Source organism: Mytilus californianus, unplaced genomic scaffold (assembly GCF_021869535.1).
Source record: "Mytilus californianus isolate M0D057914Y unplaced genomic scaffold, xbMytCali1.0.p SCAF_8, whole genome shotgun sequence".
NCBI classification, from domain to species: Eukaryota; Metazoa; Mollusca; class Bivalvia; order Mytilida; family Mytilidae; genus Mytilus; species Mytilus californianus.
The window spans coordinates 27,321,886-27,348,441 of NW_026262734.1; the positions used below are offsets into that span (position 1 = coordinate 27,321,886).

The 26,556-nt window shown below is 32.6% G+C and overlaps 1 protein-coding gene across 1 annotated transcript in view; it reads right to left on the reverse strand.

Annotated features, from left to right (window-relative positions):
* Nucleotides 1-26,556, reverse strand: part of LOC127712042 (uncharacterized) — a 74,888-nt gene that overhangs the window by 2,617 nt on the left and 45,715 nt on the right. The window contains exons 17-35 of the mRNA XM_052218209.1: nt 25,863-25,909; nt 24,732-24,881; nt 20,704-20,867; nt 17,760-17,805; nt 16,616-16,652; nt 14,922-14,983; nt 13,266-13,403; nt 11,284-11,307; nt 11,002-11,097; nt 9,172-9,243; nt 8,616-8,754; nt 7,919-8,022; nt 7,379-7,414; nt 6,959-7,086; nt 6,103-6,170; nt 4,914-5,025; nt 3,846-4,205; nt 2,001-2,698; nt 324-1,046 (exon numbers count right to left, since the gene is read on the reverse strand). Of these exons, the coding sequence (XP_052074169.1) occupies nt 324-1,046; nt 2,001-2,698; nt 3,846-4,205; nt 4,914-5,025; nt 6,103-6,170; nt 6,959-7,086; nt 7,379-7,414; nt 7,919-8,022; nt 8,616-8,754; nt 9,172-9,243; nt 11,002-11,097; nt 11,284-11,307; nt 13,266-13,403; nt 14,922-14,983; nt 16,616-16,652; nt 17,760-17,805; nt 20,704-20,867; nt 24,732-24,881; nt 25,863-25,909 (3,204 nt within the window). The remainder of the gene's footprint in view (nt 1-323; nt 1,047-2,000; nt 2,699-3,845; nt 4,206-4,913; nt 5,026-6,102; nt 6,171-6,958; nt 7,087-7,378; nt 7,415-7,918; nt 8,023-8,615; nt 8,755-9,171; nt 9,244-11,001; nt 11,098-11,283; nt 11,308-13,265; nt 13,404-14,921; nt 14,984-16,615; nt 16,653-17,759; nt 17,806-20,703; nt 20,868-24,731; nt 24,882-25,862; nt 25,910-26,556) is intronic.

Sequence of the window (26,556 nt, forward strand, 5' to 3'; positions counted from 1 at the left end):
CTCACACCGAACAGCAAGCTATAAAGGGCCCCAAAAATTACTAGTGTAAAACCATTCAAACGGGAAAACCAACGGTCTAATCTATATAAAAATAAGAAACGAGAAACACGTATGAACTACATAAACAGACGACAACTACTGTACATCAGATTCCTGACTTAGGACAGGTGCAAACATTTGCAGCGGGATTAAACGTTTTAATGGTACCAAGCCTTCTCCTTTTTTCTGAAACAATAGTACTAGTATAACATCGCAACATAGAAAGACACAACATGCCTTCATCTAATATGAACTGCTAATGATATACATATTGGTCAATTTACCTTCCAACTGAGATATAAGAGCCTCTCCACAACCTCTACACTTGATCACTTTTTCAATTGAATCTGACTTTTGATCTTCCAAATTGTCCAGAAAGTCAACTCCTTTCTGCTTTTTAGTAGACAATCTCAAATTAGAATGACTTTTTCTTTTAGCTCCTCTGTTTTTCCTTCTCGTATTCAAAATTTCCTCACTTTCATTTTCCTCATTTTCAATTGCCATATTTTCTTTTTTATTACTTTCTAATGTGGTATTTTGTTTAATCTCAGTCAATATTTTCTTGTCACATGACTTTCTCTTTACTTTTGATTGGTCTATAAAATCATCTGGAGAATCATTGTCAATTACTGTAGTCGTTCCTGCTGATTGTCTTCTAAAAATAGGCTTTTTATGAGTTTTTGATTCACTTTCATTTTTACATGCCTCACGACTTTGGTTTTGAGGTTTACTGCCAACAATGTTTACCTCATTGGTATCTACTGATCTATTAATAGGTTGTTGATTATTGATTTTGAATTCCTGTTCACTGTCCTGTGTATCAAACAGAGTTGGAGTTTGTGGACACTTTGTATTATTTTGGTCTTTGGACTTATCACCATCACCTGTTTCACTAATGTCTGATTCAGGGATCTGACAATACTTGAATAATTTATTCATTTTGATATTTTGTTGATCTGGCTGTGTGGTTAAAGTGGTTCCATGAGTAACAGGTTCATTTTTGCTGACTGAAACAGAAAATTAAAAGTTTTTGTTCTTTTTTACAAACAGAGCTGTAACAAGAGTTTACACAATAACAGGGATATAAAAGACAAGTAAATCTCACATCTATAAATCTAAACCAATTTTTAAGTTTTTTTTTTTAAATAACACAAGTAGTTTTTCAGCTGTGCATGAAATCAAAAAAAATACCTGACTGCTAGAACTTTTTCAAACATTATACATTCATTCTGTATCTCCTCATGTCATATGCTTTTAGGATATATATCATGTTTTATTGTTATCCTGAATGGCAAACTTTTTAATTGGTGAAGGCAATTGAAAGTCAAAATCAGCCACAATTACCGACCAAGTTTACTTTGGATTCATTAATATTTGTGTACATGCGATACTAATTTTCCTGAATTTCATGGATAAAGATAAACCACGAAATTTAGATGTTAAACGAAGTGCCAATTATCTATAGGATTGCATGCAGACATGAGCAAAACATGAAAAACAAATATCCATGAAAATCCAATTTTTCCTCAATCCACGATAATAAATGAATCCACAGTATCGTATCTCTATTTTTACACTGGCTATAAATGTTTTAGCGTAAACATTGGATAATTCAGCTAACTGTTGTAAAACCAATAACAACTTGTATAACCTTTTACTGAGATTTTCAACTATATGATTGTTATCGCTCAATTATCCGTGTTTCAAGGAGAAATGCATTGAGGAAGGATGTTTTTACACTATTAAATGTACAATTCAGTGTAAGTGACACTACTCTTTCTGTATATTTGTTAATTCTTTCAGAAAGGAACAATGTGCAAGTCTTTCAATGCAAGGAAACAAAACAACTATGAAAAGTCTATGTGTAAAATTTAAAATTTCTACAAGATATACATAGACTGTACCCTTGGCATAAAACAATGGATTTCTTTTCTGTCAAAAGTTGAAAACATAACACTTACTACTTGGTAAAACATCTGTGACTGTCTGACTTTCTTCAGCATTAGTTGATGTACTATGACCCACATTTAGTAAAGATACCATGCCTGGTTTTGATCCCTGTGACTGTAGATGAGTAGGGATGGATGACGTATGACTAGTAGTAGTATTACCAACAACAGGTTGTGTAGTAGCAGTAACTATAGGATCTGTTTTGATTATCGGAGCACCTGTACCCTGATTAGGTTGAATAAGAAACATTTGTTGTTTTGGTGTGTCTTCATCAACAATAATGTAATAGGGTTTATCCTTAGGTACTAAAGGAGAATTCATCACAGACAGGATGTATTGGTATGTAGATGATGTCAGGAAATGATTGTTCATTGTTTGACCTTGATCTTGCTGAACTTTCTGCTGATTATTTTGTAATAACAATTGCTGGCCTTGACCTTGCTGGACTTTTTGCTGATCATTTGGCAATAACAATTTCTGGCCTTGACCTCCGACAACATTCTGTTGCGGATTTTGTATTAACAGTTTTTGACCTGGTTGCACATGGCATTGACTTGCACCGACCATCTGCTGAGGGTTTTGTAGTAAAACCTGTTGACCAGGTTTTAATTGACCTTTGTTGATCATTTGCTGCAGTACCATTTGTATCTGTTGAGGATTCTGTAGTATTATCGGAGTTTGAATACCAGGTTGAGCTTGAATTATACCACTGCAATAATAGAGTAAATGATCTCAGAAAAGGAGATGTTTATTTGGCCTATTATTTGAAAATCATCATCTTGTGTTAACCTATTGTTTAAAATTCTTTCAGATTATTAGGATTTTAAATATTTGTAAGGATTATAAAAATTTCTTAGTGTATTTTGTTTTAAACACTACTTCTAAATGTATTAAGGAAAAATGCAAAATTTGCCAAAACTAACCAGTTCTGACACCTTTATAACATTAACATATGAGCATCAGTAAAAGTGAGCAGTATTTTACTACAAGTTTTTTTCTTAAATACATGTATGTTAAGGTGATTCTAAACTTGGGTAAGGTTGTTGCTCATATCATTTTACAATAAATGGAGAATATCTCCATGGGACACAAATGATGCCCCGGCTTGCATATAACGTTATAAAGGGACATAACTTAAGAATGGTAAACATGACGCCAACCAAATTTAAACTTGGTCTAAGTTTTGTGGTAATAAGCATTGTGTATAAGTTTCATAACATTTAGTTGAGGCAAACTTATGTTAGAGAACGGTAACGAAAAATTCAGCAATTTTTCCATTTGTAAAGGGGAATAACTCTAGAACAGTAAAAGTGATGCCACCCAAATTCGATCTGTGTTTTGTGGTAATAAGCATTGTGTATAAGTTTCATAACATTTGGATGAGGCAAACTAAAGTTAGAGAATGGAAACTAATTTAGGACGGACAGATATACAGATGGACAAGGGTAACACTTAATGCCCCCTCCACTGTGGCGGGGGGCATAAAAACCTATGCATAGAAGGGAAAATTTGGTCAAATAATTGCTTCTTCCTGTTGTTATATATGTACCCAGTAACAAACTGTAAAACATTCGAACCTAGTTTTAACTGCACTAGTAGTTTTCTGTTTTGTTTCATTCAGCGATGACTTTGTTCATTGAAATGAATATCAGAAACCAATGTACCATAAGTTAATCAATGTGTAGAATAAATTAATAGTAATAGATAAATTCAAACTTATCATAGTGGAAATCTGGCTACTTGAAGAATCATCCATGAATTAATAAATTCTCTTATTTGATTTTAATTGTTTCATACTTTCTTCCTTTCCCTCTATGAACAGCCATTTATAAATAAAAATGACTATTTATACGCACCCAGCTTTGGCAGCTGCAGTTAGTTCAGGATTTTTCTTAACTTCAGTAGGAGACATTAGTCTATGTTGTATCGTATTCAATATGGATGATGCTTCTGGAATAACTTTCTTTGATTCAGGAGTAGAAAATTCTGGCTGTGCTAATTTAGGTAAAACCCCTTTAGGTGTCTGTGCATCAATAGAGGTACCAGTTGAAACTTTCTTATCCTTGGTCAATGGGGTTATAGGTGAAAATATTGAATACAATGGTGTAGCTGGAGTGATGGGAGTAGCAATGTTTGAGGCTTCATTGAGACCAGATCTTCTACTGATTGGTTGTCCTGGTGTCATAGGTGTACTGGGTATAAATGATGTGTCTGGACTGAAATAGAAATTGATTGATTGATTGTTGGTTGCTTAACGTCCAGTGGCAAATAGAAAATAGAAATTGTAATGGTTATCAGATTGAAAGGTAGAAATTAAAATAATTTTGACATGTACAATTTAATATAGGAAAACAACTCCTGTAACTTGAAATGCAGATAAATAAAGGAATATGTCTATCTAGACTTTTCAATTCATAGTAAAATCCTTGTTGAGAGTTATCTAGTCATGTTATATGTATAAATACTAACTCCTGCCCTGTCTAAATTAGGAATTGATTTTTAATGAAGGTGCTTTATAAGTACTTTATTCTGCTATATTGCACTACAAGAATTTTTGCAACAACTCTTTATATATGGTATCAACAGATGCTACTCTATACAGCAAAAAATCTGACAAGAGTTATTGTCCTGTACTTAACAATTTATCATCATAATTAACATGAAAAAGTAATGCAACACTATATAAAATTAATGTGAACAGCAGCATAATAATCATGTTCACTGTTACCATGTATAACATACATTTTATAAAGCTCCCTGAGAATGACCACGATCTACAAACAATTATCTGTCATCAAATTCTTTTAAATTATATCATTAAGTATGAATATATATTTATATGTTTAATTCCAATAATTGTTGAAGTTTATAGTGGTATAAATTCAGTAACAAAGAACTCTGAAGTTTTTTTTTCTGATTCTTACTTGACAATTGGCATATCTTTCATCCTCTGTTTGGAAAAGCTAGATATAGATTCCATAGCTTGTTTACAACTAGTGAAAGTTTGTACTTTGTTTCTCAGCCATTTTGACAGGCCTGAAATATACATTCCTCCAAATATTTAGAATTTAAAGTTCACATTTTGATATATATATGTACTTATTCATAACTTTTCTAGAGGTGGGTACATTTAGAGCATAACATATTGTATAGATGTTCCGGACCATATGAGTATTTGGACCATACCCCTATGGTCATGATCATATATATGGTCAGACTATTTGAGTATATACTTGTTTGGTTATTAACCGGCTCGTCCATGAGTTTTTGGACCATATAGGTATTTTTCCAATATGCATGAGAAACATTAAGCAATGATCAAAGTATATTTATCCTACGTGTTTTTATCTTTTTTTTCGTCCCTTATCAAAACAGTTAACTTCTTGTTTGAAAGTTCATTTCTATATCTTGAAGTTATCTTCCCAGATCTAAGATTGTTATTCATCAGGACATATCGAAAATGACCATGTATAAATGTGTTTACTATAATCTAACTTGTTAATAAAATTCAATGGGTTATTCATCGTTACTTTTTTTTTGATACATGTAACCCTAATTACCATATGATTACACTATTTGAAATTTTATTTTTATAAACTCTTTTTGATGAAAACTCAAAGGGTTATCCTTATGAAATTAAATGTATTAAAGGTTTTAAATGTTTCATCATGTTAATTAACTGAATGAGTATATACGCATATGGTCCAAATACTCATAGGGTCTGGAACATAGACACTTTTCTACTGTTGAAGACTGAATGTTGACCTTTATACATTTTTTGGTGTATTGCATCTTGGTTGCTGTTTCATTGATGCACACATCACATCTCCTTTTATTAACATGTTTTTGTAAGCACATGAGTTCAATCCTTCCAAAGCAAACCAAAAAGATTCAATTTAATAAATTTAACATCAAATATTTAGAAAAAATAGAGCACATTATGTATATGGGGCAAGTAGTAACTTATATCAAGTAAATTTTTTGGGGACTTCACATTTATATTGTGTGTCATCAGATGAATCTAAAAAAACATAGATAATTTCATATTATCACAATTTTACATTTCTTAAATTTTTTCACATTGCTTTTCTTTCTTTAGACAGGCTGACAAACCTTTGCAGTATTTATCTTTCTGTTTAACAAATCTTTCATCTGCTAATATTAAGAGGCCCCAGTCTTTCCTGAAGAAAAATAGTGACGTATAGTTGTGAGAATAAGTGATAAACTCATTGAAGCATTATTGAAAGGGTATCCTTGTATTCAGCTTGTAGATAAAATGCATGTATTCTTATAATTAGGTATATCACATATCAATAATCTAAATACATCTTCATAAACACACCCAATCAAAATTATAATATTTCAAAACTGGAGAAAAAGTGATGATTGATTGAAAAATATGTTCTGCAAACAATCTAAATGTCTGAATATTTACTTGTTTACACTATATGAATCACTCTACACAAGTACTTAATCAAAGGGCTGTTCCAGAAACACTTCTGTCCCGAATAAGGGAGAGGATTTAGCACTCACAAACACACCCAACCACATTCTTTTTCTTTTCTGTCCATTCAGGAGACTGTAATTCAGTGGTCTGTCATAGCAGTTTTATGTTTATTGTTTTAGCATAAATCAGGCCAATGTTTTTTGGGGGTTCTGGATTGCTTTACATTTGTCAAATTGGGAACTTTTATAGCTTACTATAGAGTATGGATTTTGTTCATTGTTTAAGGCCATACAGTGATTTGCAGTAACCTGAAATGGACAAAGTCTGATTACTCCCATAAAAATTAAAAGTGGTTAAGAAATCATTATAGCAGTATAGAATTACCAACTTTTCATGATGATAAACAACTTCGTCATTTGGTCTCTCATGCAGAGTTGTCTCATTGGCTAACAAACCACATCTTCGTATATTTATATCAACAAAGAATCCAAGTCATCAAATCTAATAAGTTTATAAGTATACCTATGCCTTATACATCTTCCTAAAGCTTGATTGAGAGCTCTGAAGGCCTGGATTTCATACCATTCACTACCAGAGAGCAATCCTTTGGACATTCTATGTTTGTCATTATACATTCTTTTCTGCCCAACCTAAAAAAAAAATAATTCTCTGGATCTAAAACACGTTTGATGTGAGAAAAGAAATTTTATGCAAGAAATTGACCAAAATTTGAATGGAGTAAATGTCTTAAATATATTTCTAATATTTCGTAAAATTTATGACTTGATTAACTACATGAAATATGTTAAAAAGGGGGTCCTCTAATATAACCTCCCAACAAATAACAAGCTGAAATTGCACTTGAGGTAATTCAGCCTAACCCAATAATCTCACATGTGCATAGCCTTGCCAAAAGCTTATAACATCAAAATGTTAAAATACCTGAATGTCCTTCCAATTAGGGTATGGTATGCCAACCTATAAAAAAAAAGAAATAAATATAGATTTATTAAATTCAAGACATACATTTTTGTTTGAAATCAAGGTTACAAATATTCCAGAACTGTCTGGCAATTTAGCGTTCACATTTTCAACTTTCATATTAACCTTTTATATTTCCAATGTTTTAAATGAATTTGGTATTTGAAACTTTTGTTTCTGTATCTTATCTGTCAACGAAGCTTTGATACAACTGTCATGACATTACCTCAGTAAATATGATTGTTTATCAAGAAATGATATTTTTGATATATTCAATATAGGTTTGATAAAAGCAGGTTTATGTTTCACAAGTAAAGGCTAGTTCCTGAGAAGCTTAACCATCCTGAAGGCTTTTACAAATAACTAAGACTTTTATTTACCATTTTTCTATAGAAACTGGCTCCATAGCCAGTCAAGGTTGTTAAACAACCCTGTAGTAGTCAAGAAAAGATGTACAGAAATTTACTACTTGGCCATAACATACAATTTTCATTAACTTACTGTTATAACAGCTCTAGCAAAATTATCAGCAAAGTCTAGACCCTCACTGACTTTACCTCTACATACAGCCAGGAACAAGGCACCAGTTGTTTCCTCACCAACATCTATAATGTAATTTTGAGTTTCTTGCTAGAAGATATCAATAGTAGATACCAATAGTAGATACCAATAGATACCAATAGTAGATACCAATAGTAGATATCAATAGCAGATACCAATAGTAGATATCAATAGTAGATACCAATAGTAGATATCAATAGTAGATACCAATAGTAGATATCAATAGTATATATCAATAGTAGATATCAATCAGTTGATGCAAAATATCTGAATCATAAAACTTTTTTTCCAGACCCCATAAAATTTACAAAATTTGGCTGTAATGTTCTTTAAAGCAAAAACAACCAACAGTCCAAATTCCAAACACAAAACATTTGACAATATGTAATAAATTAACCAATTTGGTTAAATATATTGGTTATCAAAGCATAACCTTTTGTGTTAAAATTAAAAAAATATGCAAATATATCTAATGAAGTGTAATGCAGGAGTCTTCTATTGAAAGTGAAGTTATTTTGAAGCTATTAACTGTTATTTTTTTCTTTTATATAATTCACAGCAATAATGACAGTCTACAAATTTTTAAGAGACTGACAAATCACCAACTAGAAAAGTAATGTTTTTTTCATTTACAAACCTTCATCATCTTCATCATTAACACCATGTATCGTATCATAAAACTGATTTAACAAGTCATCAAAATCCACCTGATCTGATCGTCTAGGTTCCTGAATTATCTTCTTCTTCTTTGCTATCTGTTCATATATACCTGCATTCTATAAAACAAGGATACAGTATAACTTCTTCATTTTAAACACTTTCTCTACGAATCATAAAAGTAAACTTTAGTTTTTCAATAAGGCCATATAAAATTTGTCAACCACATCACTTTTAACTGTGTGATTTATTAAACTGAAAAATCTTGCTATAAGTATTCAAGTAGAAGGTATCATTTTACAGAACTATGTATGTTTTTTCAAAATACTTCTAACTTCCTAATAAAGGAGTCAATAACCTACCTGCTGAATTGTCTGTACATCAAAGTTAATCTCAATGCTAATTTGACTCTTTTAAAAGAAAGAAATTCTAAAATATTGATCAAGAGCAAAATATGACTCATACATTAATCCTTCACTTTCATTTAACATTAAATAAATGCACATGTACTAAAATTGACACAGCATTTTTAATACCTTCCATCTTTCTATGAACTTTTCCAGTGATCTGTAGGATGGTAAAAAACATAAGACACCATGTGGTACTTCCTGTAAAACATTCATTAACAATATTTTTTATATATACTCTTCATCATGCATGGATTCAATGCCATATTTTATAAGGTGGATGTGGTATAATGGGTTAGATTCCAGAGGCTTATGCAGACAGCTTTCCTTTGATGCTCCACGACAAAACTTAAAAAGCGTCCCATGAGGGCTATAAGAGAATCCCAGAGTCATGTGAGTGTATAAATAATGTTTATAAGTTATACATACACAGCACATGAGATAAAAAAGATTCAGGTGTAAACTTTAAAGTGAAAATTACAGTCAACTGATCTTATCAATCACGAAACATCTATTGCATAATTCGGTGATTTCCATAATTTTCGCCTGAACAAAACCTATTTGTCTGTAGTTAAAAATATAGGTAATCCATAAAGGCTGACAAATTGCCCTTCAATTTATTACATAGAAAAATATTGACATCTAGAAATGTTAAATTACAATCTAGATATTTTACCAGAAATATCAATAAGGCAGTGATCTGGAAGGATTTTTTCTCTATGGGCCCAGGGCCCCCCAAAAATAAATTCAATGGGCCATTTTTAGAATTAATGGGCCATGTTGTCAAATGAGTGGGCCATTCGTTATATATATATAAAAAAAATAAAAAAAGTGTAAATTTCACTGTACTTACAAGTATGATTCTAATTAATATCATGGATATTGTTCCTGTGATTTTGTAATTTCAATTTCAATGAATATACAATAACTTCTTCCAAACCGGGCAATATTTACGATAACATTTATTTACAATGTTAAAACTGGTACTGTTCCCTTGTTCATGTTCATGTTTTTTTTTACATTAAATTTGGGTCTTCGTCGATACCATACTTATTCCAGACGTTCCGTATTAGAGGACGTTTCTGGCATTTCCTCTGCACTTGTATTATTATTACTTCATCACGATGACAAGAATAACAGTAGAGAGCAACGTTAATTGATAAGACACAACAACAATTCGCTGAAGGCATGTTTACAAAATGTCAAAACGAGCCAAAGACCAAAAAAATTGACAAGGACAGATAAGCCCCTTTTATGGAGACAAATACTTTACTATTCATAAAAAGGCTTTTGGGTTTTTCAATCGAAATAATAGCAAGCTTACTTAAAAGATTATAATTAGAGAAGAATTCTCGCCTGTACTAGCCAATTTTCACAAATTTAAAGTTGTTTATAAAAAATTATATCATGAACGATGGTTAATTACGTTTTTTGGGTAATCAGTCATACCGCATGTTGCTATTATTACCATAGGAAAACACCCGAGACGTCCCAAAAATATATAGGTGCTCCTATCATTGGAGTAAACACTACACAGTTGTTTACTCACACATGGCGGCACGAAATACGATAGGAAATCCATTTGACGATATCTCAATGTTTCAAAACGAAGTGAAAAATATCATGCGCCTCGCGGGCGCTTACATTTGTCACTTTATGCGCCATTTCTGGTCGATAAGCGCAATTGGCGCAAGGCGCACATCCTTCCCGATCACTGAATAAGGTAAGAATATTATTGTAAATAGTTTCAAATCATCATTCTTGCATGCATTCTTGTTTTTTGTTTTTGATTTATATTTCATTTAGCATTGTTTAAAGTTAAATTTAAAGCAGTTTCTTTCCTCTTTATGTATATGACGACATGTTGATCTATAGGAATGCTTTTTCTGAATGGCATAAAAGCACAACAATGATTAACCAAATGAGAAAAGGCCTCTAGACATCCCAACATATACAAACCTGACAGACTTGCAGAACTGTTTTACCAAGTTCATCCTGGAATTCAAGTGTTTCCATAGTCTTATACACAGCATGTAAAGGCTTTCCTGTGGGTCCCTGGCTCATAGCACCTACCCACACCTGTTAACACAGAAAATAATATAGTTAACAGCAAGCGTTTCCATAGTCTTATACACAGCATGTAAAGGCTTTCCTGTGGGTCCCTGACTCATAGCACCCCCCACACCTGTTAACACAGAAAATAATATAGTTAACAGCATTTAAAGGCTTTCCTGTAGGTACTTGACTCATAGCACCTACCCACACCTGTTAACACAGAAAATAATATAGTTAACAGCATGTAAAGGCTTTCCTGTGGGTCCCTGACTCATAGCACCCACCCACACCTGTTAACACAGAAACTAATAAAAAAAAAATATAGTTAACAGCATTTAAAGGCTTTCCTGTGGGTCCTTGACTCATAGCACCCACCCACACCTGTTAACACAGAAAATAATATAGTTAACAGCATTTAAAGGCTTTCCTGTAGGTCCTTGACTCATAGCACCCACCCACACCTGTTAACACAGAAAATAATATAGTTAATAGCATTTAAAGGCTTTCCTGTGGGTCCCTGACTCATAGCACCTACCCACATCTGTTAACACAGAAAATAATATAGTTAATAGCATTTAAAGGCTTTCCTGTGGGTCCTTGACTCATAGCACCTACCCACACCTGTTAACACAGAAAATAATATAGTTAACAGCATTTAAAGGCTTTCCTGTAGGTCCTTGACTCATAGCACCTACCCACACCTGTTAACACAGAAAATAATATAGTTAACAGCATTTAAAGGCTTTCCTGTAGGTCCTTGGCTCATAGCACCTACCCACACCTGTTAACACAGAAAATAATATAGTTAACAGCATTTAAAGGCTTTCCTGTAGGTCATAGCACCCACCCATACCCACAATAATAGTTTATACATCATAGCTCAACTTACAAATGCCAATATCAATACATACTCATTTAAAAAATATGTTTAAAATAACAAAACATTACAGACTTAGATATAAATGCTGTATCACATTACTTTATAATCTTTGCAAATAAGCATATCATTAGAAAAAAATCTGCACATTAGCTGACCATTATTTTTAATAATCAAGTTAAACTAGACAAGCTAGAGGACTTGTACTTTCTACGACAAACAGCTTTCAAAATAACTCCCCATCTTTCACTTCATGGCTTTCATAACATCTACAAAGCTATTAAATCTGATATCCCTCATGCTTGATATTTTTAAGCCATGAGATAACATGATTATATAAGATTATTTCAGACAAGGTTTTGTAATTTTAAGGATGTAGTTAGGTGAAATTAAAAAAAATGTAGAACTTAAAATTGATACTTTTAGTCAAAAGAGCATAAGTTAAAGAACAAAACAAGCTAAAATTATTGATAGGTATGGAATTGCTTTTTGAGATATTTGTTGGCAGGAAAAGGATTACTTGGATTATTACCTTATAATTAGCATTGGCATTATATGGGTGTCTGATCATAGGAAAACAAGAATGTGTCCATAGTACATGGATGCCCAACTCGCACTCGCACTATCATTTTCTATGTTCAGTGGACCATGAAATTGGGGTCAAAACTCTAATTTGGCATTAAAATTAGAAAGATCATATCATAGGGAACATGTGTACTAAGTTTCAAGTTGATTGGACTTCAACTTCATCAAAAACTACCTTGACCAAAAACTTTAATCTGAAGCGGGATAGACGGACGAATGGACGCACAGACCGAAAAACATAATGCTCCTTGGTGGAGCATAAAAAATCTAAAATCTGCTTAAATTTTGGTAATGACCCTTTTATGAGCTATTGAAGTCTTAAGCTTCTATGAAAAGAAATAGATATGGGGCAAAATATTTTACCCTGTATCGCAGGAAAAAACCAAGAAGTCTAAACATCCGACAAAAATTCCTAAACCTGACATGACTACATCCTTAACATCCTTACTTGCATTATATGAATTTACTAAAATAAACACAGAAAACGAAATAACAACTGCTTAGCTTTCTATAAAATAAGTTTTAATGCCAAGGATACAAATATATCTATAAAATAAGTTTTAATGCCAAGGATACAAATATATCTATAAAATAAGTTTTAATGCCAAGGATACACATATATCTATAAAATAAGTTTTAATGCCAAGGATACAAATATATCTATAAAATAAGTTTTAATGCCAAGGATACAAATATATAAACTGACCTGTTTATCCTCTATAACATGGTTGGCCTCTAACTTGATGGGGAACGGTGTATCTAACTCAGACTCAAATGAATTCATTGGAGATAATGTCCCACTAGTTAACACTATAGATCTAGTGTCATGTAAATCTGAAAATGCCTACAAAATACACAACAAAACATGTTAACACTCAGGTATTTAATTTGCTAACTTTATTCATCTAGTGTCATGTAAACATGTTAACTCTGTAGTATTTAATTTGCTAACACTATTCATCTAGTGTCATGTAAACATGTTAACTCTGTAGTATTTAATTTGCTAACACTATTCATCTAGTGTCATGTAAACATGTTAACACTGGAGTATTTAATTTGCTAACACTATTCATCTAGTGTCATGCAAACATGTTAACACTGGAGTATTTAATTTGCTAACACTATTCATCTAGTGTCATGTAAACATATTAACACTGGAGTATTTAATTTGCTAACACTATTCATCTAGTGTCATGCAAACATGTTAACACTGGAGTATTTAATTTGCTAACACTATTCATCTAGTGTCATGTAAACATGTTAACACTGGAGTATTTAATTTGCTAACACTATTCATCTAGTGTCATGCAAACATGTTAACACTGGAGTATTTAATTTGCTAACACTATTCATCTAGTGTCATGTAAAGATGTTAACACTGCAGTATTTAATTTGCTAACACTATTCATGTAGTGTCATGTATCATATACAGGTAAATCTGAAAATGCCTACAAAATACCAAGCAAAACATGTTAACACTGGAGAATTTTATTTTGTTAACATTATTGTTGCAAAAACCCAATTTTGTTTGATAAGATTGCGAGAAGGGAAATTTAGAGATAACTGTATTGTATTTGAAGCTTTGCGGACGTCCATCGGTAGTTTTACTGTCGCAAATTTAGTTAACCTGGCGACGCGTAGCGGAGACAGGTAAACGGGTGTTTGCGACAGTAAAACTACCGATGGACGTCCGCAAAGCTTCAAATACAATACAGTTATCTCTATTCTAATGCAAAATAAACAAATCATTCAATTTTAGTCATTATTTCTGTGTAAAATTTTCATTAAACGAAAATTCCGCGAAATGATGTTATCTTCTTTGGCGCCTAAACTAGGTGACGTCATTGGTGTGCTTCCGGCATCAAACATAAACACCGGGCGTTTTCTGGGTTCATGTCCGCTTCAAAATGTAATAAAATTTGATGAAAAGAAGATTTGTAGGTCCAAATGTGAGTTTTTTTGCTTATTATTGGAGAAATTACATGTCAATATATTCCGGAATTCAAAATGTCGGCTTCCTTAGTTACAGACAGGGAGATTGAGAATTTTACGCTTGTCGTCATCCAATCAGAGCCATTGATACAAACTAATTGCATTAGAATGGTAATTTTTATGTTTATTACTAGTAACATGTCTTGGAGAGACATGTGTGTGGGAACATGATGTTATCCCTTTGTGTCCTTTGTTAATAAAGTCAGATGTCATACCAAGGCAGGATTTTTTAACCAAATTTTTTTTCTTTATTGTTATTTAGAGATTTCAAATGCCTGCAGTTTTTATCCCTAATTTTTCACTATGAAATATAAAACCATGGGAGTTGAGTTCATTTGAAATTAAATGAGAAAATGTTTAAAGTACTCACCACTCCCGGATTCATACACCAGAAATGTAAAGTGATGACATATTTTGGAACTGGTCTCCTACCTAGAAACCAGTGAAATTTGTTCAATTAATTGTAAGCTTCTGGTTTGTACAGTTTGACTAAAAGGAAATATGGGATATATATCAATACAACAGCATCCCAACAACACAACTGCATATCTGGAGGTCAAAATACTGGTCTAAATCATATCAAATCATCTATATTATATAATATATAAATCATAGAATGAAGGTAAACTTTGGTAATCTGATCTACTTTTCAAGTTTTATAGACTGATTCAAGTTTAATAAAGAAGATCACTTTAGTGAGAGCATCAGCATCCAAGAAAAAATAGAATAATTTTATGCTAAGGCCAAAAAGAAAATATGGATTTCTGACTCCCAATCAACCCTTTGTTTGATAACATACCCTGAATTTTTATTTTGCATTTCAAAAAAATAATTCAAGAAAGAGTTCTGTGTTGTATGTGACTAAGAATCCTTTTTCTGCTTGATTTTTTAGTAAAACTTGTAATAAGATTGACCAAAATTGAGTGAACAAGAATGTGTCCATAGTACACGGATGCCCCACTCACACTATCATTTTCTATGTTTAGTGGACCTTGAAATTGGGGTCAAAACTCTAATTTGGCATTAAAATTAGAAAGATCATACCATAGGGAACATGTGTACTAAGTTTCAAGATGATTGGACTACAACTTCATCAAAAACTACCTTGACCAAAAACTTTAACCTGAACCGGGACAGATGGACGAACAGACGCACAGACCAAAAAACATAATGCCCATAAATGGGGCATAATAAATGGGACATAAAAATTTGTCAGAACATTGGAGTGAACAAGTATACCATAGTGCATGCAGGATTTACTGGAAGTCGTGTAAATAAGTATCTGACTTGGAGAATGAACATTTAATTTTCAAGTATATTCAGGACAAGAACAAGTTTACATCAAACCAACAAGTTGATCGACAGGGATTAAGGGCAAAAAATTTGGGCTGCCACTGGTTATATATATACATCCTACAGAGCCAAATGAAACCCCCCTTTAAGAAGTGTTTTTCTGTTAGACAGAAAGAGTTCAGAGATGACAATACTTCTATACCCCAGTCAAACCTTTAGGTTCACAACAAAATACATTCTTTTATAAATCTTTGCATAAAGGACTTCTCCGCAAATTATGAAAATTGATATATACACAACAAGAATGTGTCCATAGTATGCGGATGCCCCACTCGCACTATCATTTTCTATGTTCAGTGGACCATGAAATTGGGGTCAAAACTCTAATTTGGCATTAAAATTAAAACGATCATATCATAGGGAACATGTGTACTAAGTTTCTAGTTGATTGGACTTCAACTTCATCAAAAACTACCTTGACCAAAAACTTTAACCTGAAGCGGGACAAACGGACAGACGAACGAATGTGGGGCATAAAAATATAAGAGTACTTCTACAATAAACATCTAATGTAATGAAAGTCAATATCTTGTATAATTAGTATAGTTTGATTTTCTCAAACAAGGTCAAACATTCTTCAAGTATCTTCACTACGAAGGTTTAATCAACCCTTTTTGTACAATGTCGTAACAACTGGTTTTCTTAGACAGGATACTTCAACCATGTCAGAAGCTTGCTTTCAAGAATAAGTGTTTAGTCATTAAAAATTACCTCCTCGTCTGTTTCTTGAACTAATCCATGATCCATCCTGAGAAAAATTATTACAAATCAATAAACTACTGACTGTTTATATAGATCTTTTTGTATTAATGCACTGATTTTCTATGAATCTATTTTTGCCATGCTTATCATTAACTGTAAGTGTTTGAAATTGAAAAAAAAAAAAACAGTTTTAATACTTCCTATAAAGTCAACAGATCACAATTTATTTGTGCCAGTCTATATTCAATATTTCTGTCCATAGATTTTCTTTCTTAATTATAGATAGTTTAAACTGTTTGTTTAAATCAAAACATGTTTTAGAATACCTGTAATGTTTATAATGGTTATCCATTGAATGAAAGTTGTCGCATTGCAGGTATAATTCTCTGAATTAAACAGGTATTCTATGTATTGTATGATTTTGGCTCATGTTTCTTGTGCTTGCTGTTTCATATAAATTAAATGTAATTTATAATGTTATTTTTCTAAGTTCTGCCTTACGCTGAGTAGCATACTGCCTAACTTGTATTAAGTCCCCTCACCCCCAATCCACCCCACCCACCATCACCTAGACAGTCTTTTTTTCTTATGAGTACCGTAATGGTTATCTTGTTTTGTAGATTGATGTATATTTGTATGTTTGTGATTGAGCCTTATCTGTATGATTGTTTGATACCTTAGGCCAAAGAAAATAAAACATGTGTTTCCGCTAACGTGCTGAAAAAAATAGGGTAGGTAGGTAGGCAATATCATTTTACTTTACATTTTTTAGCTGGTTACTACTAAGGAATCAGTCTGACTTGAACAGTGCTTGTTCCAAAATGGCATAAAAAGTGTTAGGGTAGGCACTAAAAATTAGGGTACGAAGGGTTAGCGGAAACACATGTATTATTTTTTGGCCTTAGTAACGACTGAGAATGAGCCATAGTGAGTTTGAAATTAAAAATGAACTGTTTTTGAGTTATATTATACATTGGATATAAATAAAAGTATGCTTCTCTCACATGGAGAGCTCATTTCTGATTCATGTGTTGAGTTTTATTGTATAAATAATTTATCGTCTTTTAAGTCTGGCGAACTAGAACATAACCTAAATTTTCTTTTGACATGGATAGGATTCGAAACAGTTAACCTGAAGATATAGAACACTTACTGTATTATTGTCAGAAACATAGGTTGTAGATTTCAATATAGCAACTCTGGAAAGATAATGAAATTCTTATAGACAAAAATTAAATGTGTTGCATATGTTTTTCAGAAAAATTTGCCATTTCATTTAATATCATTTATCACTGAATCATTCATAAACAAATTACACGTATAGAAATCTACTCAAAACATGCATAACATACTTTTGCCACTGAATGGTATAAAGCAAACAAAACACATTAAAATCTCTATCATCTAGACACAAATTAACATTGATTTGTACCAAGAAATAACCCTTCAACAAGTAACTTGTGTTTGATAATGGCATAAATTCAATGGTATATGTTTGTGGTAAGTTATCAGTTTATAAATCTAATAAATATTCATATTAATTAAAGAACCATTGTGAGCACGCTCACATACCCCACGCCCCTACATTGACACTGACCAAACAAAATCTCACGAGATGCATAAGTGACACAGACTCATAACTCCTACAAAAGTCAATTGATAAAAATTTCTTGTGGATATGCACATTTACATATTATGTCTACAAAGTTTCATGAAATTCTGTGGTGTGGTTTCAGAGGAGTAGCGATGACAAGAACAGGACTGACGGACTGTAGTATATTGAGGCCAATAAGTTGAAAGGGGCATACCTCCTAGAAAAACTAGAGGCTCTAAAGAGCCTGTGTCGCTCACCTTGGTCTTTGTGCATATTAAACAAAGGACACAGATTGATTCATGACAAAATTGTGTTTTGGTGATGGTGATGTGTTTGTAGATCTTACTTTACTGAACATTCTTGCTTCTTACTATTATCTCTATCTATAATGAACTTGGCCCGGTAGATACAGTGGAAAATACTTTGTAAAAATTTACAAAAATTTACAAAATTTATGAAAATTGTAAAAAATTGACTATAAAGGGCAATAACTCCTTAAGGGGTCAATTGACAATTTTGGTCATGTTGCCTTATTTGTAGATCTAACTTTGCTGTACATTATTGCTGTTTACAGTTTATCTCTATCTATAATAATATTCAAGATAATAACCAAAAGCTGCAAAATTTTCTTAAAATTACTAATTCAGGGGCAGCAACCCAACAATGTGTTGCCTGATTGGTCTGAAAATTTCAGGGCAGATAGATCTTGACCTAATGAACAATTTTACCCCCATGTCAGATTTGCTCTAAATGCTTTGGTTTCAGAGATATGAGCCAAAAACTGCATTTTACCCTATGTACTATTTTTTAGCCATGTCGGCCATCTTGGTTCGCGGGCGGGGTCATCGGACACATTTTTTAAACTAGATACCCTAATGATGATTGTGGACAAGTTTTGTTAAATTTGTCTGAGTAGTTTCAGAGGAGAAGATTTTTGTAAAAAATTTAAAAAATTTACGAAAAATGGTTAAAAATTGACTATAAAGGGCAATAACTCCTTAAGGGGTCAACTGACAATTTTGGTCAAGTTGACTTATTTGTAGATCTTACTTTGCTGAACATTATTGCAGTTTATCTCTATCTATAATAATATTTAAGATAATAACCAAAAACGGCAAAATTTCCTTAAAATTACCAATTCAGAGGCAGCAACCCAACAACGGGTTGCCTGATTGGTAAGAAAATTTCAGGGCAGATAGATCTTGACCTAATGAACAATTTTATAATCATCAGATTTGCTCTAAATGCTTTGGTTTCAGAGATATGAGTCAAAAACTGCATTTTACCCTATGTACTATTTTTTAGCCATGTCGGCCATCTTGGTTCACGGGCGGGGTCATCGGACACATTTTTTAAACAAGATACCCTAATGATGATTGTGGACAAGTTTGGTTAAATTTGTCTCAGTAGTTTCAGAGGAGAAGATTTTTGTAAAAGATTACAAAAATTTACGAAAAATGGTTAAAAATTGACTATAAAGGGCAATAACTCCTTAAGGGGTCAACTGACCATTTTGGTCAAGTTGACTTATTTGTAGATCTTACTTTACTGAACATTATTGCTGTTTACAGTTTATCTCTATCTATAATAATATTCAAGATGATAACCAAAAACGGCAAAATTTCCTTAAAATTACCAATTCAGGGGCAGCAACCCAACAACAGGTTGTCCGATTCATCTGAAAATTTCAGGGCAGATAGATCTTGACCTAATAAACAATTTAACCCCCGTGTCAGATTTGCTCTAAATGCTTTGGTTTCAGAGATATAAGCCAAAATCTACATTTTACCCCTATGTTCTATTTTTAGCCATGGCGGCCATCTTGGTTGGTTGGCCGGGTCACCGGACACATTTTTTAAACTAGATACCCCAATGATGATTGTGGCCAAGTTTGGTCAAATTTGGCCCAGTAGTTTCAGAGGAGAAGATTTTTGTAAAAGTTTACGGACGACGGACGCAAAGTGATGAGAAAAGCTCACTTGACCTTTCAGGTCAGGTGAGCTAAAAATTGAATCATAATTTCCTGTCGATATGCACATCTACATAGTATGTCCTTATTATCTACAAAGTTTCATGAAATTCTGTTGTGTAGTTTCAAAGGACTTGCGATGACAAACTGTTGCAGTAGTATATTGAGGCTAATAAGTGCAAAGGGGCATAACTCCTAGAAAAAAATTGAATCATAATTTCCTGTCGATATGTACATCTACATAGTATGTCCTTATTATCTATAAAGTTTCATGAAATTCTGTCGTGTGGTTTCAGAGGAGTTGCAATGACAAGAACAGGACGGACGGACGGACAGACAGACTGGTCAAAAACATTATACCCGACGCAATTAACTGTGTGGGGTATAATAAAAACTTTTAATGAATGGTTACAAAGTTTTTTTTGTTAATTGTCTAACAGTTCTTAAATATGTGATAATATTGTAACTTTATAAAATATTGTTCTGCAGAGAGCTTAAACATACAAAGATTACTAAAAGTTCATGGAGCCATACCTATAATCCTCCAAATATTTCAGATCTTTTCTGTACATGAAATCCATGATGTTAAACATTCGTTCCAGTGTACTTCCTGAAGCAGAACTAAGTTTGACTGTCTGTCCACGAATATTCTGGACTGATCTCTCATTTGCATCTTCACAAACTGCAGAAAAGCATTTCTAAAACAAATGAAAATAATCTAAATAAACTAGAGCTTGAATCACTCACCTGGTAAAACTACTCCTGAAAAAAATAGCTGGAGAGAGTAATAACTTCAGAGGAAACTAGAGGTTTATTTAGGTCACAAAATGATACTCCTTTGACTTTGTACTGTGGGTTCATTATTTTTCATTAACTACCATTTTTTATGGACAATCAATTTAAGTGTTCAACAAAGTACACATGTTCTGTAGGCTTGCAGACAGACCACGGCAAAATCACAAAATCAACAACTTTTCCTCAATCAACAAAAATTGGTATAAACAAACATAAATGAATCCACATTTATAATTGTAGATGGTTTAATCTCCTTGAACATGTGATAGAAGATCCTTCAAATTTTAACCAATATTCCAAATTCAGGCTTGTGCAGTCCGCGGTTTTATTCTGTACAATTGAACCTGTGAGACAGGGGTGCAGACTATAGAGTACAATAAGCAACAAATAAGGAAAACAAAATTTAATTCGCAAGGTTTGTTTACGTTTCACCATGTTTGTGATTGAAATTGTAGAGGGAACTCTTATTTTCAAAACTAATAATTTTACCTCATCCATATTAATATGTAATTTTTATTCAATATCAAATATAAACTGATAAATTTCAAGATAAAATGCTTCATTACAAATTTTTCATTTCTTTTCACTGCATTGCTAAAAAAAACAGGAATCTGCTTGAATTTATCTGAACAAAGTGTAGAAGTCAACCAGGAACAGTTTATGCATTACTATATATAAACTACAACACGTAATCGGTTATTCGTTCCGTTTTGATGTTACATACTGATGCATGTGTTTTGTTTTAGCCTAAGATCCTTGGAACATTAATGTGATAGATATTTTAAACATTATTTTACTCAAGGATGGAACTGTTTTACTTTGAAAGTTGTATTCTAGTGATATCTATTCAGTACGGATTTTCCGTATTTATTTTTATTTACCAGTGTTATTTGAACTTCTGGTTTTAACATACACAAGTTATTAAAAGTTTTTTTTGTTGTTATTTTGGCTTATTTTAGCACTCTTGAAGTGTTCTAGAATCAATAAAAAGCATTTTAAACTTCTATTTGATGATGGAAAAAGGGTTTTCCCATGAAAATACGGCAAACGACCACAAGATTTGAAATTACCAGTTTCATTAGACGTTTTCTAACAGTTACAAAAAGTTTTTTTGCATGAAATTTCGTGGTGAGAAGGGGGTGCGGACAATTACCAGTGCAAACTATACAAGGCCCATTACAGTAATCCCCTTTTTTACCACTTGATCAATATTGGAATTTTTTTATGTGGTAATTCATTATAAAGAATATTCCTACACGGTTTGATTATATTTAAATTCATCTGTCCTTGAAAACAAAATCCAAATCCAATTTCCCATTTAGTTTTAATGTAAACTATATCCTTCTCTTGTTAAGGCCTTTCAAAGGAACATAGCTATCAAGTTTGGTTTCAAATTTCTAGAAATGTTCATGGATAGGATGTTTAGAATATCATGATCAATGCACTATATTTTGTGTATCTTATAAGGAGTGATGAACCTTGGAAGATTTAGATATCTTATAAGGAGTGATAAACCTTTGAAGATTTAGATATCAAGTCAGTACCATAGGGTTTTGCTTGTATTTCATGCAATCTTTACCCAAAAATTATATTTTTAGATAACAGACAATTTTCATGTAATCCATACATGTAATGAGGAGATCATTGTATTTAAAGCATTTTTTCTAAATTCTACCAGGAAAATAAAAATTTCAAAACATTCAAGCTGATTTTTTTTTCAGAATCAAGATAACATTCCTGTCCTTCAACATGGTGGTAAATATATAACATAAAACATAGATATAAGAAGATGTGGTATGAGTGCAACTCTCCATCCAAGTCACAATTTGTAATAAAATGCTCCGCTGGGGGCAGCTTGATACGACCGCAGAGGTCGAACCCTGAACAGTTGGTTCAAGTATGGACACAACATTCAAGCTTGATACAGCACTGAATTTGGATTGTGATTAAATATTTGACACAGCATAGGTTTCTGACACAGAATGAATGTGGTCTTAGAACTTAAAATTTTTTTAATTTACCTATTCAAACCATATCATTATTATTTGCTTTTATATATAAATCAGAAATAACCAATTTAAAATGGAAAATTTTAAAGAAAAAAAAAGGAAAAAAAATCCCCCCCCCCAATTTTTTGAACCCCCTTAAGATTCATCACCCCCAAACTCAATCCCAGCCTTCCCTTTGTGGTATGGTACCTTGCAGTTCAATTTCAGAGAGATCCATACACTTGAACACTAGTTATTGTCTGGAAACTAGAAAAATGCTTGTTTTTTGGCCCCTTTTTTGCCCCAAATTCCTAAACATTTAGGGCAATTACCCCGAAACTCAAACCCAGCTTTCCCTTTGTGATATGGAACCTTGTAGTACAATTTCATAAAGATCCATACACTTACACACAAGTTATTGTCCTGAAACTAGAAAAATGCTTGTTTTTTGCCCCTTTTTGGTCCCTAATTCCTAAAATTTTGAGGCAATTACCCCCAAAATCAATCCCAGCCTTCCCTTTGTGGTATGGTACCTTGCAGTACAATTTAAGAGAGATCCATACACTTGAACACAAGTTATTGTCTGGAAACTAGAAAAATGCTTATTTTGGCCCCTTTTTGCTAAACGTTTTGGGCAATTACCCCCAAACTCAATTCCAGCTTTCCCTTTGTGATACTGTACCTTGTAGTACAATTTCAGAAGGATCCATAGACTTACACACAAGTTATTGTCATGAAACTAGAAAAATGCTTGTTTTTTGCCCCTTTTTTTGGCCCCTAATTCCTAAAATTTTGAGGCAATTACCCCCAAAATCAATCCAAGCATTCCCTTTGTGGTATGGTACCTTGCAGTACAATTTCAGAGAGATCCATACACTTGAACACAAGTTATTGTCTGGAAACTAGAAAAATGCTTATTTTTAGCCCCTTTTTGGCCCCTTATTCCTAAAAGTTTTGGGTAATTACCCCCAAACTCAATTCCAGCTTTCCCTTTGTGATATGGAACCTTGTAGTACAATTTCAGAAAGATCCATAGACTTACACACAAGTTATTGTCATGAAACTAGAAAAATGCTTGTTTTTTGCCCCTTTTTTGGCCCCTAATTCCTAAAATTTTGAGGCAATTACCCCCAAAATCGATCCCAACCTTCCTTTTGTGGTATTGAACCTTATGGTAAAATTTCATAGAGATCCATTCACTTAAACTAAAGTTAGAGTGCGAAAACCAATGTGTCTTTGGACGACGACGACGTCATACCAATATACGACCGCAAATTTTTGCGGTCGTATAAAAAGTAAACCATTATAGGTCAAAGTACTGGCTTCAACACAGAACCTTGGCACACACGGAACAGCAAGCTATAAAGGGCCCCAAAAATGACTAGTGTAAAACCATTCAAACAGGAAAACCAACTGTCTAATCTATATAAAAAACGAGAAACGAGAAACACTTATGAACCACATCAACAAACGACAACCATTGAACAACAGGTTCCTGACTTAGGACAGGTGCAAACAAATGCAGTGGGTTTAAACGTTTTAACAGGCGTCAACCTTCACCCACAACCTGAAACAGTAGTAAAACATTACAACATAGAAAGACACACTATAAAATATCAATTGAAATGGCTTAACTCGATCAAAAAGAAATATTAACAAAACAAGTAAACATACACTGAACAAATAAATTTGATCTATGACACAACATAAATACAATATGTAAAACAATGTCAGAAATACCCAGATCACAATTAAGTTGAGTTTTATGTGGATACATACCAATAATTCATCTACATGTTGTGGTCCAATACCGTACTCCTTCATTCGTACAACAATATCATATCCAGACCAGACTTTAGATGCTTGATCAAAGCTACTTTGTTCTAAATGGTCTATGTTATTCTGTATAATCCTCATAAAACCTTCCACCTGAAACAATTTATACAGCTTTGATTGCTTATATCTTCGTCATTTGAACTCTAGGGACAGTTGTCTCATTGACAATCATACCGCATCTCTGTATTTTTATATTGATGATTCGGTTACAGAACCACAATTAATAGAAACATTTTTCTAAACAAAAGCTGACTTTCTTCTATTACCATTCCTCATTAACTTAAATTCTAATAAAAGAAGAATGTGTCTGAGGATATGAATGCCCCCCACTCAAGCTTGCTTATATGTGAAAATACTTTTGGGACGGATGGAAGGATGGACGGAAAGACAGACAGAAGGACAGACAGTCAAGGGTAACGCTAAAAGCCCCCTTCTCCTAGTGGCGGGGGCATAAAAAACCTTTGTTAATATTGTATTTTTTCAGTTTATTATTTTTTCTTAGAACTAAATAACTGTTAGACCCTGTGTTACTTTGGATTCATTATTATTCATGGGGTACCAGTTTTCATAGATTTAGTTGAGAGACAAACCATGAATCTAAATGTTCAACGAAGTATGAATTTCCTATAGGCTTGTATGGAATCTTTGGAAAATACAAGAAATAAAAGTTTCAACGAAAAATCAGTTTTTCTTTAATCTTGAAAATTGGTACCCATGAAAATAGTTGAATCCACAGTTTATTTTTCAAACCATGTCTAGATTTCATGAAATGTCTGCTTATAAATATTATTTCTTTTATGTTTTGTGTTTCATTTCTTTGGGACTAAAAAAATATTGAAACAAAGCTTTTGTTATAAACTATATCAGATATTTAAAATTAACAAAAGGATGAATTTCTCCTTGATAACTGCATCCACAGATCTGTGGTCCATTTAAAAAAGAATAAATGAAAATACAATGTAATATTCAACAATTATTGTGAATAAAAGATGATGTGGGGTTAACGTCAAAGAGAAAGCGACCCAACAATACAAATAACCAAAAGACCAAGCTAAGATTAAATAACAATATTACCATCTGCTGTAGCCTCAGGTGTTCTACTGGTTTAATTTCATGTATAACTGAAAAGGAAAGATTTTTATTTAATGTACATGATGGCTCAAATTGTTTTGAATCTGCTAATAAAAAATAACAGTATACACAGGATGTTATTCTTTCTTTTAACCAAAATTCTTATGTACCATTGGCCATTTTTTTTAAATTTTTATGATTATGTTGTTTAAAGAGAAAGTTTAGATAGTTTGATACAACAAACAATTATCAACAACTGTCTTTATAAACAGTATATAATTGTAATATAAGCTTATAAATATATATTATATATCAATGTTATCTTATGTTTTATATCATTAGGCCTAATCATATAAACCTGTATATTTTCATCCCAATTCACATTTTTTTAACGTTATATTTTTTTTCCATCAGTAAACATTCATTCTGTACATGTCTGCTTCTGCATTATGTACAAGTCAAAATATGTTTGTTGCATTTTATGCTTGACATAATAAATAAAGGCAACAGTAGTATACCGCTGTTCAATAGTCATAAATCGATTAAGCGAAAACAAATCTGGGTCACAAACCAAAACAGAGAAACACATCAACTATAAGAGGAAAACAACGGAACAACAGAAACACTGAACTGCAACAAAAACAAACGCCAACATACATAGAAATGGACTATTTGATAACAACTGCCATATTCCTGA